The sequence below is a fragment of the Anarhichas minor genome, unplaced genomic scaffold (genome assembly GCF_050575085.1).
Source record: "Anarhichas minor isolate MPS153535 unplaced genomic scaffold, ASM5057508v1 ptg000004l, whole genome shotgun sequence".
Taxonomy (NCBI): Eukaryota; Metazoa; Chordata; class Actinopteri; order Perciformes; family Anarhichadidae; genus Anarhichas; species Anarhichas minor.
The window spans coordinates 15,182,013-15,204,206 of record NW_027466450.1 but is presented as its reverse complement, the minus strand read 5'-3'; the positions used below and the strand labels follow the sequence as shown (position 1 = coordinate 15,204,206).

General features: G+C 42.7%; 1 protein-coding gene across 1 annotated transcript in view; it reads right to left on the bottom strand.

Moving 5' to 3' along the window:
• dgkg (diacylglycerol kinase, gamma) overlaps nt 1-22,194 on the bottom strand; it is an 82,594-nt gene that overhangs the window by 21,010 nt on the left and 39,390 nt on the right. The window contains exons 19-22 of the mRNA XM_076110918.1: nt 22,011-22,171; nt 11,565-11,629; nt 4,062-4,152; nt 1,263-1,464 (exon numbers count right to left, since the gene is read on the bottom strand). Of these exons, the coding sequence (XP_075967033.1) occupies nt 1,263-1,464; nt 4,062-4,152; nt 11,565-11,629; nt 22,011-22,171 (519 nt within the window). The remainder of the gene's footprint in view (nt 1-1,262; nt 1,465-4,061; nt 4,153-11,564; nt 11,630-22,010; nt 22,172-22,194) is intronic.

The window sequence follows — 22,194 nt, the reverse complement described above, 5'->3', positions numbered from 1 at the left end:
TGATACAGACTTGACTTTCTTAAGAAGCAGCTGTGGCATTTCGAAGGAACAGCAGGAGCCAAATATGTGTATTCTCAATTCACATCTGTAATTTGAAAGATGTGTCTGTTAATGAGCGCCACATACAGTGATTTAACACTAAAGCACTAAGAATCAAACACCCAGCTGTGATCGAGTGAAAGTTTCTGTTGTTTACCAAGTAATAAGCAGCAGCTAACTGTCATAGTAGAACCAAATAAATTGATGTCTGATTCCATAAAGAAACAATCAGATGAACATAATTGGACATTTTTACACAGCTACAAATTTAAAAACTATAACTGCTACATGGTTGCTCTCTGCAGGTGAAAACAACCATTGATTATCAAGAACCTTTAATCATTTCCAAAAGTCCAAAGTACATTATTTTGTCAATTATTGCTGTGGAGAAAAATGAATAGAAGGTAATAATTCTCGCTCTATGTTTGCATGAAGAAGCGGCTACCGCACGGCAGGCGACCATTAAAGGGCCGGACACCCTGGAGTGGCCATTTAGAATCACGTCAATGGAAGTCCAGGGGCAGGGTTTCCCACAGTGTTATTGTAGCGGAGGTTCGCCGCCTGACCCTTCTGAATAAATACATACTGTGCTTTTATGAACGTAAACAGAGAGAAAAATGGCTCCATCGGTCCCTCTAAGGTGGGAACGTGTGAAGAGATGAGTCACCGCACAATCAGCACTGCAAGTCCAACACCGTGCAGCCAGAGTTTATAAAATCACTAGCTGGACAAGTGCTGCACCTAACAGAGTCAGCATTGAGGTGAAGTTAGTTTAAAGTCAGAGAGTGACCACTGACCAGTTGCACTTGTATTAATGTCAGAAAGATGTCTTGATTGCACAAATGTTTCTTATCACAGCTTTACCTTTCCTTCAAAACATTCATGTCATAGTCTCCATTTATTTACACTATAGTCTCCTTTCTGAATGTTGAAGTTCATTCCATGGCATTAATCAAAAACAGATGCTTGGTGGTTAAAGAGTATCTGCACACTTAAACTTGTTTTTTACGCTATGATGAAACACATCAATGCTGGTGTTCATTTTGACCAAATTCATAAAAATCAGCATTTAATTTCATGGTTGAAAATGGCTCAAAACATCATCTACTGTTTTAAATCATCCCTAATCTTGCAAGATGTGAGAGTCAACCATTTGGGTCTAATCTACCTCATTAAATAAAAGAAAGTCCTCTAATCAGACTCATTCATCCGCTTTGACTCACCTTGCATGCAAAATTTGAGCTCTTTAGCGTCCGTGACAGTGCTGGCCGGCATCCTGTCGGGAACCTTTTTGCTCATGCGGTTGTAGTTCCTCCTCTTCTTCGTCTCGCCCCACAGGTTGGAGCCGCCGTGCATGCTGGGAATGTTGAGCACAGCGATGCCCTCTAAGGAGGTGTTGCTGAGGTCCATGATGATCCCGTCGCACTGAGGGGGAATCGAGAAACAGATTTTCCATTTAACTCTGCTTATCTTTGACTGACAAGGACAAAAACAAAAGTTTTCCCCCATCGAACGCAGACCGGCAACTGAAAGTGTAGCACCGACTCTGCTCCATAGACTCTCATACAATCGTTTCAGATTGTTCTTCATTTTCTGGTTTAGTGGATTTAGAACTATTCATGGTTAAACATTATATAATAGTAATGTAATAGCAATACTCGTTACCTGGAGAATGCTTCTAAAACCAGTGGAGCTAACATTAGCAAAGTAAGGTTCTCACTCGCACACACATGCACACACACACACACACACACACACACACTCGACACAATTACATTTTCTTTTGTTGTTTGTATTTATATTGTTATCATATTTCATACCTTGTAAAAACATCTTGTCAATAATATTTTACGTAGTCATATCTTATCGTATCATGGAGTAAGATAGACATCCATGCTTGTACCCACTTTGCGCACCAGTGGCTTGTTTAAGACTGGCAGATTTATTTTGTGTTGATGCATTACCTGGACAGAAGCCAAGTGTGAAGCAGCAAAAACAGACAGCAATAAAATAGGCTGCCCCAATATTAATACAGATATTAAGTAACCCCCATTTGGCACTCTTGGTCTGACTCTGAGTTATATTGTGCCTCATCTGAATTCATCAACACATTGCTGTGACTTAGCGTGGGTGGTTGATTTGTGCTGAGTCAAAGCAGCCACAAAAATGCTGGACTTCGCCATCAAATGAAGTTTGGTGAATTATGTAACACATACCAGTACCGCACCAGCTGGACAGCTCTGTGAAGTACGCTGCAGTGGTCTGTACCCAGTCTGAAGTAATAATACAATAAAAGAGACCATTTTATGTTGAGGCCATCATTATTCTGGGCCCCTCACATCATTTCGTTCTGCTTTTACAAAGATATTTTTTCACATGCATTTATATACACTCAAACACATATGTATTTTCACTTTTGCATTTTGCCCCTAAAACAACTTTTCTTTTGTGTAATTTCCAGAAAAAACACAAAAAACTAGAAGATAGATGACATGACAGCTCCTAAAAAGTGAAGTCAAAACATTTCGATCGACCCCTGGTGGCTGGCTCCAGTACAGGTCATAAACCCCGCCCCCTCACGCATGGGACATGGGCCAAACTAAAAAAAAAATCTAAATTCAAGTCAATTAAGTTTTCCTCAAAGACGGTTATTGATATTTTATGTAGTTGTTATCACACCATATGTTCAACTGCTCATTGTCTCTTTTTGAGTAGCTATTTGATGCTATAAAAAGCGGGCGAGACGTCATGACTGACAGCTGTGATTGACAGCTGCTCTGAGTGAAGTACTCGCGGAGTCGGAGGCTCAGGAATTGTACGAGGGAGTGGATGTAGCTTTCACTTTCCATAACCATCATGGAGTCTGTGTAAACAAATCTGTGTTCATTTGATCATGACAATGGTTAGTTTAGCCAAACACCTACTATGGTGCTAGCGTAGCAGCTAGGTGGCTCCCGCTAACAAACTGCTGCAGTGCTCGGCTCGTGCTTGGTTCGGGCAGATGTGTGTGTGCGGGAACGCTACCGACAGAAATAGTATATAATATTCATATATCCATGTTCATAATCACCTGAAACTAAGAATCAGTAGAATGAGCCACTTATACAGAGCGGGTCCTCTTCACGGAGTCCGCCATGTTGCACCGGCGTTCGTTTCTACAGTAGCCCAGAACGGACGGAACAAACACTGGCTCTAGCGAGGGCCTTTTGCGGTTTCATGATCCCTGAAGGCCACCGTAGTTCTCCGGCATGCTTGTAGAGGTAGGGTTGAGCGGTAGGGGTGAATCTCACCACTAGATGGCACTTAATCCTACAGACTGGTCCTTTAAAACTTAACTTAAGACATCTTGAATATTATTTTCCAACAAGAAATCCTTAAAATAAGTAATTTTCTTTGCCATTCTGTTGCTCGGTTAACAGCTTTGGTCCAAGTTTACTCCCTGCCAGCTACATCGCAACAGGAAATACAAAATACATTCTAAATGGTCACCAATTTCCAAACATGGTCACATTGGGTTCTTTAAAATGAATTAAACATACGGAAAACAGTTGGGCTTGAACCCTTTTAGACGGTAGCAGCTTGTTTGCATTTTCCCCCAATGGTTTCTGAAACTGTGCGTGTCTCGAGTCCTGCTGTGCTATAAGCACCCAGGTGACAGATTATGTGGCGCCGTATGACAGAATGAGGCAATCAGTGACTTTATGGAGCATTAATTTGACGGCGTGCTATGAATAGCCCGCCTCATTAATACGAGAAAATCACTTTGTTGTATATCTCTGCCACACAAAAGAATAAACGCATCTTAAAGTCTGTCAGGGACAAAGGCAGAAAAGCTAATTTGTTGATGTGTAGTGTACACAAGATGTTTCATATTTTACAGTTTGTTTTTAATCAAATACGGTATATTGTTAGGTATTTAAAGATATTTTTCCTAATTTCTGTCAGTTACACACAGACCACTCTTTGTCAGCACTCGTCTGTTGTGCTTCAGAGATGACAGCTCTGATCTGACGGTGACTCACCTCCAATTCTATGCATTCGTTAAGTTTCTTGCAGGTGGCAGATATGGTCTCAGTGGTGCCGAACTCAAAGTACCACAGCTTGTTCTTCATTCTGAGGAGCAGAAAGGGGGAAAACAGAACACATGATTTTCGCAGCGCGATTTGTTTCGGGTGCACTGGGCACATATTGAAGCTGTCCGGTGCCTCGAGTCGTGTCACATTTTGAATCCGACAGCTCAGGACTAGCTAGCGGCCGCATGAGCACAGAAGTCAAAGCTTCACCCGATGCACCCTGAAGCCTTAAAGTGGAGACGCTGGCCCCCCCGGCAGCATCAATCGCTTGATACTGAAGCACAGAAAGTTAACCTCGCCATCTGTCAAACAGGGCGTTCTGCTTGTTGTCCTCTCTTTCATCATCGCTCGGTGCCCGGACGCCCAGAGTTGAAACGTCAACATTGCCTCTGGAGGGGACGCAGGGGTGAAACACTGCTGGTGGAGGCTGTACGATCAGGGTAAATATTATTGTGATTCACGACATAAAAGCAACCCACAGGACTGACTCGTGTCTGCCCTGCAGAGGACTTGTCAGAGGTGACCTGGTGGATGTGGTCCTGTTTGTATCCTGTTGTCATTTGTTGCAGTTTTTAGGGAACTGGACAGTGGCTGAATAACACAGTCAAGGAGGAATCTCTGCTTGACCTCCCGAAGTGGACTTTCTGGCTCCTTACACTAATAGTGTCTAATAGTGACGCGGATGGGTTTACATTGAAGTTACCTGAACATCCGGTGCGTCTCATACAGACACTAAAGGGTCGGTACGTCTGTATCACGGATTGTGCTATCGTATGACCAAAGTCCTGAGCAAGATATTTGTGTTTCCAAAATCAAGAGAGACCACAAAGGTCCAACCTCAAGTCTACAAAAATGATTCCCTTTCATCTTTTTCTAAAGGTTGTGCTCAGGAACAAAAGAAACAAATGGCATATCTGATGTCTCACCCTGCATCACTCGACAAATGACACATCATTCCATAACAGGACAGTATAGGCTCATTGGCACGTGGACATGCTTGCTGATACTGACAACACTAGCTATTGACACAACCGCTCAGTAATATGTGGGCATACCGGTGCCGAGGTGCCGCCTGGGCACCGAGAACAAGAGAACATTCAAACAGAACACAACTTAAAGAAGTCGTCGCAGTTTGAAAGGTAAAAAATATTTTTTCCCCTCCTCATGCGCACTAAAATAAAACAGGAGTTAAAACTCACAGTGAACTTAAACTGCCCAGCAGACTTCAAACAAAGCATGAAAAGAATTCACAACTGTTTATTTGACTTGAAACGTAACCTAAATGCCTTAAGCCGCTGCGCTTGTTCACATGTTTTTCTCCCTGCTAATTGTCTTTCTGTCCCTTGTTCTCTCTCTTTCACCTTAATGCCTCCCCAGAAACCTCCGCCGCTGTCAAATCAGGGGATTATGAGCATATTTGAGATCACAATTAGGAACAGTTGCGATTCTCAATGAGGCGAGCTGCCTAACCTCATTAAGCCGCTTCCACTTGAGAGACGGTCTGTAAAAAAAAATGCAATTAACTCGTAGTTTTTCCCTCTCGTATGGACGGAGAGTGCAACAGGGAGACAGACTACTTCCATAAGCCTTCTCTCTATTATTCCCATGTTTATGCACCAAAACTGGTGAAATGCCGGAACAAAAAGGATGTTAAATTATCTTCAAAAGGGGGGGGGGGGGGGGAGGTATTTTTCCTATTATGACGACGTGTTTTTGTCCCATTTTTATTCTCCTGTTCAGTTTGCACAATGAACAAAGCACTTATTCATTCTATTCATCTTTAATGAATACAGTCGGTTTTTAAAGATAACTTTCAAACTGTAACATTTTAAAGAGAAGACAAAGACCTGTTGGAATCACAGTGTGAGAGAGTACAGATTGGCTTTAAGGGGGAACCGTGATGTTATGAAAACACTGTTCTGCAAAGCCCGGGGGCTCCAAAACTCTGTCGACTGTATCCAGTTATCTCTCGCCCCATTGTGCCCCATGCTGCCCCTCCCTGCAGATAAGCATCTCCTTTAATCCCCAATGTGAGCACTGACCTTATGACCCAGCCACCTCTTTCCTCCTCCCCCCCATCTCCCCCATCTCCCCCCTCTCCCTCTCTCTCACACGTCTTGCATTGTCGTTATAGAGTGTGAGTTGTGACATGTGATACAACCTCCCTCACCACCACCACTGAGAGGCAAAGCAGAACCTCTATGGATGATCTGATGGTGAAGCTCCACAGACTGGTCTCACCCAGCTATACCTACAAAAAATAATGAGCCTTAATCATAGACTGCATATAAGAAGTGGACGTAGTCATCGTGACGTCTCCCACTGGTTTGTGGACTGCTGTTATGAAGCCTCAAGTTCGGATATTTTGCTGTCGTAATCTTGTTTTTTCGTAACCAATGAACAGAAGTTATCATAATTGGAATGCAGAGGAGTGACGTAGAGACGCCGTATACGTCGCTGGTAGAGACCTGTCAATCACAGTAAGCCCGCCCTAAAGCATCCCCTGCTTTATGGTCTGTTTGACTCTAAATGGACCATAATGTACTAAATGAACATCATGCTGTATTGAAGAATACTTGAAACTAGAGATTGAGACCATAAACTCATGTTTGCAATGTTTACTGAGGTAATAAATCAAGAGAGAAGTAGAGTCATTTTCTCATAGACTTCTATACAACCAGAGGAGTCGCCCCCTGGTGGACAGTAGAGAGAAGGCAAGTTTTAAGACACTTCAGCATCGATTTTTACCACATGAGTAAGAGTCAGCCGATGTCATTGAACGTCATTAAAATTATTTTAGTTGTGTTGGTCATCATTTCCACTACATTTTCAGGTCTCACTACAAACTGACATCACTCAATCATCACATCCTCACAAAGTGGTTAGGAAACAACATAGGATGTAATTAGTTTGACTACTCGACTGCAGCCTTGGCCAGAAGAAACTAAAGATTACACTTTGGAGAAAGATCCTGGGGGCAGTTTTTCATTCCCAACTGCAAGATACTTTGTATCTGCCAAAGCTCCGATTCATGCCTTTGACCAGCTTTTTCTCCATTCAATGTTTTTTATCAAATATATGAAATATTGATATATAGAGCCCCATCTATGCCTTTACTGTAGATGGTGTCTATTTTCAGGATGTATCTTTAGATACAACGTGCCTAATGCAAGAACAATTTCACGTTAACACAATCTTACTGTTTTTAGTGCGGGTGAGCCACGTCAGATTCAGCAAACTAAATGAGCGCACGTTCGTGAGAGTTGTAAATTAGTATAATTAACGCCCCAATAAAACCATTTAAGGCTACGTGTCCCGCCCCATCAGTCCTATGTTGAAGTCCGGCCTTCAGAGATCCATAAAGGAAAGTCTGTCATTTGTGTTGTATCAGCCGCAATTAAGGGACCTGCTAAAACCAAAGAACGGGTAAAAACTAAATGGTGCTGTTAATGACGTGTCACCTGAGGGTCTTACCGTCACTGAAATAAAGAAGAAATGGTTCCATGTAAAAAATGTCTCGCCGCAGCAAGGCCATCGATGTGGTTATTTTAACCCAAATGACCATCTTTTCCTGAACTTAACTTCGTAGGTTTGGTGCCTAAGTTTCCTGTGAAGACGGAAGCTTATTTTGTTAAGACCGTCTGTGTGTAACAAGTGTAAATTGACACGTGTTGCTGGTGTGTAAGTGTAGATTTGAAGACAAAACCAGTAGAGAAACATGGATTTCTAAAATGATTCCTTTTCTCTCCTTTACCAACACTTCCAAAATCCAGTTCTTGTTCTCTTCCTCACTTAGGACAACACACACACACACACACACACACAGCATTGTCCCCAGTGTGAGAAGTCATTAGCACCTGGGCTTTGGGCTCCTGGAGGTCTGGCTACTGTGACCACTAGATGCTGGTGGGTTGAGGTGTCAGGAGTCGCACATCCCCTCTGTCCCAACAGGCCCGGGGTGGGGAGGGTGACACTGAGGGGGTGGGTATGTGCTAGTCGACAAGCGGGGGAGTGTGTTAGAGGCACACACACACACATCACACATGCAGACGGAGTGTGAGTGGCAGGGAGGACAATAAAGCAGTGAGCTAAGTGCTACACGTGGCTACGGGCCTCTCTCACCAGGTCAAAGGTGATTTATCATCTGCTGCACCCGTGGAGTGAGAGAACTGCTTGTTCTCCACACTGAATCCTTTCAATTGAAATAGCTGTAAAGAAAGGACGGATACCCACTCTGCCAAAACATCAGTCAGACAACAACAGAACAGTTGTGGTTGTCCGTCAGCTGTCTGTCACTCTGTAGAAGTACCAGAGAGGAGAACAAAACAACAACCTGCAGTGTTGGCCAACTGTAAATAGTGTACATTAAACTGTTGGTGTTATTTTGGATTGGAGCCATGAGGAGCTCCACGCAGCGATGCAGCAGAATAGAAATAGACTGAAGCATGAAAAAGCAACTGTGAAGCACAGGGAAGAAAGAGCTCTGTAGCTCGCTGGGTTTTACCTCTTGAGTTTGTGTATGCTGAATATGTCTCTCCATATAAAGAGGGAGAGAGGGAGATAGAGGGAGAGAGAGAGTCCTGAGAGACGAGCGGTATCTTTCTTTTATCTTATATTACCCTCTCTTCCTTCTGCCTGTGGTGATGGAACATACATGGGGCTCAGGATGGGTGGATGGACGCCATTAATTATTGAATTTCAAAGAGTCTTTTCCTCTCTCTCACCCTCCCTCCTCTTCTTCTTTTCCTTTTTTTATACAGTATGTAGAGTAATTAACGGTGGAGGGAAGCAGTCAAGTTGTTGTCATCGTGCAAACAACATGAAACACCAGCTAATCATACAAAGAGCTGCACAGAGACTCAGTTCCCCAGTGAATCAGTGGCATTCAAAACACGCTTTTATACTTCACAGAGAAGCGCAATGCAGTAGAAGTACACATTTTGTTCGTTTTTTTTTGGTCACTTTTAATTGTGATGTCAAACCTTCAGAGCCCTCAGTGATTTGTGCAGCTCATGTGTACTTAAGCATGAACGCAAACAGTGGACGGCTTTGCATAGAGGTCAAGACCTGAGAGGATTATTCTCTCACACACACACACACACCAAATGTTGGTTAACACACACACCTCAGCCTTGAGCTGCGGCAAAGACAACAAGCAGCAATGTACACTCATCAGCAGTGATTGGCCTCAGGGCTACAGTGTCTGTTTACAGAGGCCGTGTGCACACTGCTGCTGTTTGTTCTCTGCTGTGCATCTCAATGAGTCGTCAGAGAGACGTGTGGCCACAGCAAAGGCTGCTGGAAATGAAAGCGTCAAACATCAAACGGTGGTGTTTCCCCCGCAACTTCGGATATTTGTGGGCGGTATTGGCTTTGGGGCTGAGGGTTGTTTGCTTTAACAGACATGGCCGGCGATATTCTTTATTTTTCATGTTGTCAACAAATCTAATGAAAAAGGCCCAAACTAACAATTGTTAGCTTGTCTGTCAATAGTTCCCTGAAGACAAAAAGGGTTCAGAAAGGAACTATGAGCACTGACCATGTTGATCTTTATGAAGGAAAATGTCAGGCAGAGTACCAGGGTGGCTCATTAATGTGTTTCATATGTTTCTAGCATAGACTGTATATAAGATGTGGACGTAGTCACCGCGACCACTTGTTTGTGGTGTGTTTTAAAAGCCTTGAGTTCAGCATTTTAGCCGTCGCCATCCTTTCTCTTTTTTTGCAAACAGAAGTGTCATGAGAGAGAGGAGCTAAGTACAACACGGACGACTCCCAGACCGGACAACACCGTGGTAGCGACCTGTCAATCACAAGGTTTATGGTCTATGTGACTCTAAATGGACCATAATTTACTAAATGAACATCATGCTGTATTGACGAAGACTTGAAACTAGAGATTGAGACCATAAACTCATGTTTACAATGTTTACTGAGGGAATAAATCAAGAGAGAAGTAGAGTCATTTTCTCATAGACTTCTATACAACCAGAGGAGTCGCCCCCTGGTGGTCACTAGAGAGAATGCAGCTTTAAGACACTTCAGCATTGGCTTCACATTTCAGAACCGGAGGTTGCGTCATGGCTCTCGTAATGTCTGTTGATTGGTTGACTACTTTGGTCCAGACTGAAATCTTTGGGTGTGAAGACAATTTGTCCAGACATTCATTGTGCCCTGTGTGTATACCACCACCCACTGGTAGGAGTATGTTTAGATTCCCCCCGTCTCGTGATGGGCCAAGTTTTAGGTGTCTAAAGGGGGCAATTTTGTTCACCAGGTGTGCAATTATTTCTGTTGAGTCATCCTCAAATTTAAGACCAGCTTTGGCTGCTAGCATGGCTGTAGAGTCTCATTCTTGTTCAACAAGGATGGAGATCTATGGCGCAGAAGGATGGAGGAATAAGCAGGCTTGGATACACAGACAATACTCTTTATATCAGATTTGTTGACAATAAGAAGATTATAGATGATCACTAATCTTAACCTTTACTCATATACTGTATATATAATATATGTTTGGGATATCTGCCCCAAGCCTCTGGGTGTTTTTCGATATACGACAGGAGTGGCACAGTTAATGGAGCATTCCACTGATTTTGCGCCAGAAGATCAGTTTACTCATCACGGAGAGTAAAACTCATGTATGCTGTGGGCCCCTGATGATGTTATTATAGAAATGATCTCAGATTATATTTGCGACGTCAAACTTATAACAGAAAGCCGTTTTTTAACTGGCAAATGAAGGCAGCGATGTTATTGATTTCCATGCCTGAAAAGGTCTCTTGCTGATGTGACGAGGTTGAATTGAATATTCTGGTCGTCACCGCCGAGGTATTTCTTCTCATCTGACTCTGGATCGCTGTTACTCTCTCTGCTGAACTCTCTCACTGTCTCGTCAGACCGAGGCGGCTTCCAGTGTTATGTAACAATTAATTAGACGTCTACGCACTCGTCTGCCATTTGAAGATACCTTCTCTGCTGTGTGAATGACGTGAATCTCCATCTACGTCATTAATATCTTCACCAACCTCTATTCAGCCCACAATGATGACCTCATTTGACATTTCGAGCATTATCTGAGAACCTCACCTGAAGCAACAAACAAAAAAACAACAAATAATTGCCATTCCAAACGTTTCTCTCTGGATTTTGGAAACCAAGGCTCCGGCCCAGTTTGACTTCACACCCTCCCACGTCACAGCTAAGTGCAGTTTACTGCCAATATATTGATTCTACTACGCAGGCGGGTTTTGTTCCGTTATTGATTTCTAACGATTGCAGCTCAGTGTGATATGGGGTTTATATATTAAAGGTCACCAGTTGATTATGAGATTGCTCGTTAGCTAATGATGTTAAGACTTTGGAGCAGGGAAGGTTTTTACCCCCGATGTGAAATACGAGGATCCGCCTCATCGACTGCTCAGTGCATTTCACTCCTCTCATTCCTCTCACCTGCTGTTGAACTTCTCAGGGTGCTTTTCTCGCATCAGATGAAAGCGATGGGCGATGGAGGCATCCTGCAGGAGAAGACAGAAGAGACAACATTACCTACAGGACATCTGTAAAAACCTACACATTATCACAGCTTGCTAAAAGGGAAATGTAAAAATATGTTACATTCCAGTTCTGCCATCTCTTCCTTTTAGAAAGTTCTAACTTCTTACATCACAAAACAAGTCATTCATCTATATTTGTTAAGTAAATTTAAGGAGGATTATGGTGTTTGTCTCAAAGCCATTCTATATTCTCATCATCAGTGTGGCTGCAAGGGTACGCCTGCCTTAGGTCATGTTCACACCGGCCTTATTTAGTGCAATTGATCCGAAACCCGCGAGCGTTCGCCCCTTTGGTGCGGTTCGTTTGGGCTGGTCTGTTTTCTGGTCCGCATATAAATGGTGGTCGTGGACTGCTTTGCTAAGCTTGGTGTAGTTATCTGGTTTCTGCAACACTACCACTGAACCAAACTCTTGGTGATGTACTGGAGTAATTCACTCTGAAGTTGTATGACTTATATTTGAAGAGAACTCTGACTTACGGCACAAAGCAGCGTTGAGCGAAAGGTCACAAGTTGATTGGATCTGGCCTCAGGCTGGACCCAGCCCTCCTCTCCCCATGTGTTTAACCCCTGACCTCTGGGGCAGAGGTGGATGTAACCCTGATCACTCACAAGAGCAGCCTCGGTACGACCTCACTTACAGACAAACACAAACACCACCGGGGAATCACGCTGTCACAACAGCATTATCGATGCTCTAGATCGTTAACCATGCAAGGACTTTTGTTATATCATTTTTCATTCAGAACAGAGATGATTGATAAGAGCCTCAAATAAGGTTCAAGAGGTTTCACCATTTAGATTTAAAGCTCCTTTCAGACAGGCACCTCGTTACATAAATGTGTTGTCAATTTTACAACACCTCCAATAGAGGGCTGCAGGGATGTCGTGTTTTTGTAGGCCAAGCTGGAGGTTGGCATCGCACCGGTTCCCTCGACAAAAAGCCAATTGGATTTTTTCATTGGATTTTGGAATATTGCAGAAATTGTGCTCTGGGGCAATCAAACGTTTATGATACCTAAACACACTTTGTTCAACAAGATAATCTTCACATATGAAAACCACTTTTATGATTTTTGAAGCGTGAATGCAAGTGTTTGGCACGATGACGTTTAGTAGTCTCATTTAGCTACTTGTTAGCAAGCGCTTCTTTTAGGACGCGTATTTTACGATGTATTTTATGTCCTAGAACAAAACATTACAATCTCCAAAGTTGGTGTTATCTATCAAAAACCCATTAAAAAAAACCATCGACTTTGCAAAGAGAGAACCAGAAGTGCAAAAATGACGACTCATTTTAGGTGTTAGGATTCATGCTTGCAGCACTCTATACATCTCGAATGTATGCCGTTCTATTAACATAAAGACTACGACAGCACAAGAAAATCCTCATGCGAAACGCTTCACAGCATGTAGGCAAACAGCACACACAGCGCTGCTCTGGACACTTTAGCTTTCAGTGGATGTGATCAATTAAAAAGAGCGGCCTTAATTTGACTGCACGCTGAGTTTGACCAGAGCTGCTGCTTCTCCACTCGGGGCCTGAGGATGTGATCTGTCTTTCCCAGATAAACAGCCACTGTATATATGAAATAATTTCAAGATGCATGCGCTCATAGATTACATCAATTATATGTCAGAGGAAGCAATATAGCTAACGTAGACGTATATGTGGCTCATGTTATGGAGACGATGCACCGGAGCTCGGTGGATGGAGAGTGTCACGCTGATGGTGGAGTCAGTAATGACGTTAACGTATGAAGACAGAGTTGAGGACTGTGTAATGACACCATCTGGTTCTGTTTAAAGTGCTTAACAGAGACAAGACACATGACACAACCCGACTTACTGCCACCAGTTCAAGACGATAGACACATGACTATAAAACACCAACAAAAAAATGAATTAACTGCTATAATATTAAACTTAATATATATATATATATATATATATATAACTGGAAGCTACAATCACAGCGAAAATCGATTTACTGTATTACATGTGGAGATGACCATGTTGAAGGAGTCTTCATCTGATACAGAAAGTTCAATAACTCAGATCGGGGGGATAAATTTGCCTTTATGCAACTAAACTAATTGGGCCTCAATCAAGTAATGTAATCTTCATTTTTCATGCATCTTTTCGAGATGTGTTGTGTTCACTATGTTATTTTAATATGGTAGCTGATACGATGTTTTGCACAGCACGCAGAATATCAGTGGCTCATCCACTAAGGGTATCATTTTGTAATTTTCTTCTTCTTCAGTTACAACACTTAGGTAGGCAGAGAGGAAAATGGTGACTGTGCAAAGGGAAATTGGAGGCTTTATAATTAGAGATAAATTAGAGATAAATAAGTACGGTTCAAACTTTACTTTGAACAGCCATGACTCTTAAACCAGCTATTCTACACCAATGGGCCCCTGGGTGACTAGATGGCCGTCAATAAATGCAAATGACACAAACATAATTACATAACAGGAAAAATGAGCAAGCTGCTATCTAGGAGGTAACAAGTGTTTCATTTCTTACGTTTCTGCTTCCTGGAAGTGTGTGAAACCTTTGCTTTATTTCATTTCACGGTAAAACAGGTAATGTATCTGTTAAACACACATTTTTTGTGATTTGGGTTGGTAAAAGAGTTGGTAAAAGAGGTGCATATTTACACCATAGTCTGGCATCGTGCAACTCTGACAGGAGAAGGCATGTGTGATGGCGTTCTGGCACCTCGTCTGCCTGTGCAGGTGTTCCAATGCAACAAGGAGAACGGATGGTTGTGACAAGACAGGTGGGACAGGGGCAATTATACGCATCCGCTACTTGTCAACCTCAAAACCATCCGCCGGTGCCATCGGCCCGCCGCGACGCACCTCCTCCACCAGACACTACGGCGATGTGCCGACATCCCACAGCGTCAGCTAATGTAGCCGACCTTAAAATAGAGCTGCATCTGCCGCTTTAACTGGCGGATAATTTGATACTGGAACCGGGGGAGTGAGGAGACATCACAGGTGAACTACTTTTCCAGACCCACGAGAGACCAGAACAATTTTGCAGAGCTCAAACTGAAAAAGCTGATTCTCCACAAGCACGCATGAAAGAAGAAAAAAGTTGGTCATAATTTGCCGTAGGAGTCTTTTTTCGAACAGAGCCGGTTATTATTTTTTCACTGATTTTTGTACAATGTGGCCAGTGAGTCCAGCACAGCGTGGGGATCGGGCTCACACAAAAAGGCCGCAACAGCTTTCCAAAACATGTCTGCTGTTTCATGTTTCCCTGCTGCAGGCAATCACTGACCGGTCCCCAAATTTTAGTGCATTCTGCCCCCCCCCCCCTGAAAAATCCGTCTGTAACAAAATGTGACATTTGCCGTCGCCTATAGTTGCCTGTGTGATGAAGGTTGTTTTGATCTTGCCGTTTGAAGTTTTGCACATGGTGCGTGGGGGCAAGAGGAGGTGCTATTGGACGGGTGATGTGAAAAAAGTAGGAAGGGGAAATCAACAAAAAACAACAGTAAAAAAAAAAAAAAATGCTGGCTGGAAAATGTCACCTCAGTGGGACCCACGGCAGAGAAATAGGGCGTCAGTCCACCCCTATTGTGTTTCACTGGCCTCTGGTAAAGGGGCTTGGTTAGTTTAATGTCAAAGAGAAATGTCACAGTCAGCCTCTAATCTCCCGTATCCCATGATTCTCTTATACTGGGAAGTGCAGGTTAGCGGAGCAAGATAAACATACACCGTCTATGATTTAAGAGCTCTTAATTTGTTTTTCTATTCCAAAAGAAAGTACAATCCTACTATTCGTATGGAAGCCCATTCATAGCAAAAACATAAAGTCAAATATATGAAAAGTTGCATGATAAAAATACTAATGTTATAATCAACTTATATGATACTAAACCAAACCTTTGACTTGCTGTCTCATAAATTTATTTCACTTATCTTACAATTTGGACTTATTCATATTTATTATGAATATATTTTCAGCGTTTTTTGGCAGAAATGGGCTTCCATAAAATGTAATTATTGCTTTTAGTAAAAAATCATTGTATTTTTCTTTTGAATAAATTAACAGTATTTTTATTTTATTCAAGTATTTGTCTACTCTTCCCAACTTTGTTGATGTTGTCAAAACAGAAGGTAAATGGGGCCGACAGGAGCAACTTAGTTTGTTTATTTTAAATGTTAAGCCTGTGAAAGACAGTTAAGTTATGAAATGCATATGAGTGGTTCTCTTGTCAGAGTGAGATGGAGCAAGGTTGGATCTATATGGTTACTCGGTAGTTGTGAAAATTTGAAAAAACTCTGGCGAGACTTATCCTAACCGTAGCCATATCGCGAGAGTTTCACAATTTATGGATTACCTACTAGACGCCACCATTGAGCAGAGGCGATGCATGTTTAGGTTGCATTTGCATTTGCGGTACGTCCGTTACCAAACTACTTGCGCACACTTACGTATGTCATCACTGTTTACATTTATAAATAGGCTCTATAGAGACATACTTATGGTCTGAAGCCAAGTTTTCAGGAGCTTTAAAGACCAGTCCAGGTGTTTGTGAATGTGCTTGTGTGTGTGGACGTGTTTCACCGTGTGTGTGTGTGTGTGCGTTTGAGCGCCGTTCCTCCCGTCTTTAAGACCAGCCAGGTGTCACTCAGCACGGTCATTCATTACCGCGGTAACCTGGCCTGAACCTGGCAGGCGCTCACTTCCTGTCACTGATACTTCCACTGACCTTCAGTCTGTGCCAGCGCTACGCCGTCTCTCTCCCTCTCACACACACACACACGCACACACACGCACAGATCATTTTATATGCACACTTTCTGTTCCTGTTGTCCTGAACAAACGCTAACACACTCTGTTTTAACAGCGTTTAATTTATTCGGGCCTCTGTCTCAGTACACTGACCGCAATGTCAGGGAGTCACTGTAACTGATGCGACTCTCGAATTATGAAGTATCCCGGTGGTGCAGTGAAAAAACACTCGCCAACCATTGCACCAGATCAGAGTTCAGCTCCCCTCAGCAGTGCCTCCAGTTTGGCTGAGTGATGGCGACATGACGCGTTGGTCTAACATGTCTGAAGAAGCGGACAGACCTTTTAACATTTCTTTATGCTTTCAAATGTAAATGTCCAAGAAATAATCTTTGTAGTTTCAATTTATTCAGGACGAATAAATGAATATCCAACAAAACACTTAACATACAGCACGTGAGCAAATTAAACAAGAGTCCCAACTTGACGCCCTGTCAGCCAAAGCTCTCTGTTGGACTGGCAGCAGTGGACTCACTGTGAGAAGCTGGAGCAACGTCGCTCACATTAACAGTAATTAGGTCAGCTATGTCTGAATAGTAAAAAGCCATCACTTTAACAGATAGATGAGGCTACGCCTCTGCAATGGGGAACGCAGTGAGCGATGACATCCTCTGCATGAATTTAATTTGAAGTGTCTCACAGTGAGTTCAGACATGCAGCTTGAAAGACGCAGGCCGTCTCTAGCCTCTGACTGAATCCATGGCTTTTGGGAATATTTCATTTTGAGCACATCTCTGATTGGGCTGTTGCTTTCTGACATTGTAAACATGAGTTTATGGTCTCAACCTGTAGTTTCAAGTCTTCTTCAATACAGCATGATGTTCATTTAGTACATTATGGTCCATTTAGAGTCAAACAGACCATAAAGCAGGGGATGCTTTAGGGCGGGGCTGACGGCGGTCTCTACGTCATTCCTCCTCAGTCCAAACATGGTCACTTCCACTCACTGGTTGCAAAAAGCCAAGATGGCGACGGCCAAATTGCAAGATGGGGACGACCTAGGCTTCAAAACCACAGTCCACAAACCAAACAGCTATGTCCACTTCTTAGATACAGTCTAGTTTGAATGCAGATACAGGGCTACATCTTCAAGTCATGCATATTTACTTTTAGAGTGAATAATAGAAATGAAGATTAAAAGTTTTTTGACCTTAAGATAACATGAATGAGAAGGCCTTAAATGCAAATTATTAGGCAAACCATCTAAAGGAAGAAAGGTTGTGTGACAAGACTGAAAGTTCCAGAACACCTACACAATGGACGTTGTGGTGAGTGTGTATTTTTCAAGAACTAGTCGCCTCCTTTAATTCTATCTGCACTAGGATTCAAGAGGGCTGCAGTGAACTGCATGAGCCCCTTCATGTCCGTCGTCCTGGTGCAGCTTCTGCCAATCAGGTGAAAGAAGCAGCTCGCGACATATATGTCCATCAGAAGAGGCACAGGATCGTCTTCACCCTCCTGGCTAATGGCACAGTCAGGGATTGCGGTGCACATTAGGAATTGGCCATTAACACTAGGAATCATCTTGCAACCACACACAGTCAAGTGCATGCGCATACATACACATTTACACCTGCGCACCAATACACAGAAACTCCTGCACGGAGACACGCGCTGCGGAGGGATCAGCTTCCTCACTGCAACATGAGGCGGCATCTTTAATGGCTGCTGACATGGTGTGATTTCCTTCTCTCAAATTCCTCTCACGAGATTCTTTCCAGGCTGCAGGTCAAGTGAAAGCGCTTTAGAAACCAACCGGCATGTGTACACAAATGCTTAACTCCACTGATGTTTCTTGTTGTGGAGCGTTTATTTATTGTTAAGTGTGTATTCATTTATCAGAAAGTATATTTCCATGAACATAGTTCTAAGAACTCCTATTTTCATGAACTAGGAACGAACATAGTTCTTAGAACGCCGTTTTGAGGAACTTTTGAAGCTCCTATTTGGTCGAACACATGAGCTGATGCAACACAAGCAACAGCCTCTTTTGAAAAAACGTTAGCACGGACAAATGGAAGAACAGTGAAGTCCAGAAGTTAACTCGTTCATGAGCACACACCCAATGAGCCTAAAAACGGGTGAGAGCCACCGTACAGCAAGCTAACCCTGTAGCACAAAGGCTAAGCCAGTAACGTTAGCACAAAGGGTAAAACAGAAACATATCCTCATAAAACGGTTCGTACCATATCTTACAAAAACATAATCCTCAATTTTCGTGCGTTTTCCTACGAATGTTTAGCAACGAGTTTCAAATTCTTACATCACAGGAAACACCTTGGTTAGGTTTAGGCAACAAAACTACTAAGTACTTCGGTTTAGGAAAAGATCGTGGTTTGGGTTTAAATAGCTCCGGAAGATACGTGACAAATAAATCAACGTTGTGAGTTCTGGTTACACACTGGACACGAATATCTGTCGTTTTATCCACCTCGCTATGCAAAGTTTGCCGCTCTTTATACTTCGTTGTTCATGGTTGAATAACGTATGTAGTTCTCGGTGGTGCTCCCCAGGGGAGGCAGTCCTCCTCAGGTTTTCCTCTAACTGTTTGATCCAAAAATAATCTGTAGCTGTATCTGTGCCTATCTTGTAACTGGAGGATCTATAAAATGTGACAGTATAGAATTATATGAAGCCACATGAAGCAGAAAAAAGGAGGCAGAGCCTTCCCACATATAATGGGTCTATTACCAGCCCCCACAGTAAACCCACTGCTCAATGCACCTTTAGACAGCCAGCTGTTCCCGTCAGAGGCTAAACCTTCTAAACCCTCATCTTCTAAAGATCACACATATAACTTAAGGTATGTTTCAAGATATTTTCCAACTATAAAAGTATTGGCAAACTTGTTTTTGCCCCTGGGGATCCATACAATCTTATCAGATCTACAATATGGGAATAGATTGAAGCAGAAATCACATAATACACCTTCTGATTTACTGTAAATCAGAAGATACCATTATGTGACTTCTGTTTCAGAGCTGTAAATCATTTACAGTTCCGAGTGCCTCGGCTGAGCCGACCGCATGCTCCACACCATGTCATCCACAATTAAGTCAGTGAGATAAAGGACAGATGATGTGCAAGCTTTCAGATTCGGCCTTGCCAGCCTCCCGTCTCCACAGCAACCAAACCCCGAGCAGCACGGTCTGCGATCGGGACGGCAGGAAATGCAAACCCTGTACGGTCGGTAAACCACATTTGAGGGTTACTAATGGCTACCTCATCGGTGCGAGTCAGAGATTGGTTTGCTCAGGTGTCGCATGCTTCCCAGATACTCGGCCATCTGTCACCGCGGCTCTGGGAGGCACAGCGATCCGTCGCTTTGTTTAACGGCCGTGAAACACTGGCGTGTTTTCAGAACCCGACGATCACACGTACGACCTGTACATTAAAAGGTAACGCTGGTGTATCTCTATAGTTTTACCTATTGTCAACAAATCTCACGAAAAGATCAAAAATGTGTTCGCCGACCCTGTCTGTGACTCTCACCACCAAGTATATTCATCCCGACTGAAGATGTAAATCTTTACAAATAAGACTAAATGACTGCTTTTTGGCTACAGATGAATTTGCATTTCGAGTGTTAAGTGAGTTTTTAGGACAGTAAGAAAATAAAATACAAAAAATAGACTCTGAAAATGCTTTATGAGGATTAAAATGATTCAATACGTTTGTTAGACCTCAAGGATTTTGGTGAAAACAACAAGAGAACCCGGCACCTAAGGCTGAAAAGCATTGTTTTTCTACACTAGTCTCTTCTACACCCAACAGTGATGTAATGGCGTCATTAAGTACACATGTATATCGCTGCAGTGAGGTGAAAAATTACTGGCAATATGAGTATTTTGTTGATAAAATCTGTAAGTAGTAGACAATTACATTTCTTTTAAAACCATCACTTTAAAAATCACAACCGAGACAGCCGGTCAAACACCACCGTCTGTACCTCCAGTGCTGCAGCTTTGACTACAAAGTGTTTAGCCAGGAAATGGTGCAAACGTACATATGGCAGTGACACATTAGTATGTCACTGGCTTCCTCCGTGTAATGGTGTGACACATATGCAGATATCAGTGGGGGTGCAGTTATATAACGTCACTGTGGTTCATCCTCTTCTTGCCAGAAACCCATTTATTCCTACCTGCGCACATATGTCTTCTTCACACTTGTGTCACTTCTGCTTATTTATAGTCATATGTACTATATGTCTAATGAGTTTCACTGTTATTTTTAATCCTCAGCTTAATGGTGCTTGAATGAAGAAAAAATAAATCAGATGGCACCTACTTACTGATATGGTGATGACTCAGCTCTGAGTTTGTCAAAACCCCAACAAACAGTCTGGTTTCCGTAGCAGCAGCACTGACATACACACTAAGCTTGTGATTGAAAGTTTGGCATGAGAGTGTTTATTTGCAGCTCGGCCTCGTAAAAATGAAGTCCTCATACAATGAAATGCACTGTTAGGTTTCTAATGGAGCGTATATTCTCCCTGATTACGTTTGTTTTTGACAAATATATTTATTCAAAGTCAGCGGAAGTCCGCGTAGGAAGGAGGTTGGGGTGAGTCAAATTTATTATTATTCTTTGTTTTAACCCAAAACATCTTTTACTGAATCTTACAACGGTAACGTTGTTGCCTTAATCTAAACCTAATTGACGGCACAAGTGGTTAAAACACTATAGCGTTGACATACAATGTAGAAATATTGATATGAATTGTACTTTTGGTTTTTCAGAAATGTGCAACGTGAACACTTTTATTCTGGCGACCAGGTTGTTATTTGCTGTGCTGGTAACATGAATGAAGGCTTCCTCCCACTGACCAGTTCTTAATGTGAGTTAAGAAGGGTATTTATAGGATTACTGTAAGCTGATGAAGGAGGAACTCATTTAAATGATATATGTATAACTGCAGCATCAGACTCATTCTTGCGAGTCCAAACCACATCAGAGGAGCGGTAGTCTACGTGAATCCCTCCATTTTGGCATAAAGAAATACCGAAGCGACACATTTCACTGATGTGCAGTGCAGACACATCCACCATCCGACTACACCGATAACTTCACGAAGCCCCTTGTTTTTGTCACCTCTGTAAAAAAAAAAAAAAAACGTCCCTGAGCTTTCACACGAGTATCTCCATCAGGATAAGGTAAAAAGGTTGCTAAGCAACTGGGACCTGGCAGCAGGTTTCTTGCCTCCAATTAAAAGAGGAAACCTGCCCGAGAGGGAAACAGACGCTCGCTGATCAATCTGCTAATTGCTTGCGTCCACAAAGACCAGGTAATCTCTCTCACACCATGTTGTTTGTGTTGCAGTGCGGTCAGACGGTTTGGGGGCAAGATTTATGACACATTGTTTATTTTATCTTCCATATTATACATATAAAAATAATTGCCTTTCAATACCCTTTTCAGGTTCTGTAAGAAGTACATCTAGAAGCAAAATGTTTTTTTCCCCTCCGAGTAGTATCCACACAGGAAATAGATAATGGAATCAGTCGTGTGTTCAGTTCGCTCACCACTCCGATAGAGAAGTAGTTGTTGACGATGCTGTAGGGGACAGGGTCTCCCTTCTCCTCCTTGTCATCGGGGACGATGTCGATGTTCCAGCGGTCGAGCACCACCTCGTTGCTGTGCTCGATGTCCCGAAGGAACTTCATCAGGCTGCCGCCCTCGTAACCTGCGGACAACCAGCCGGAGAGG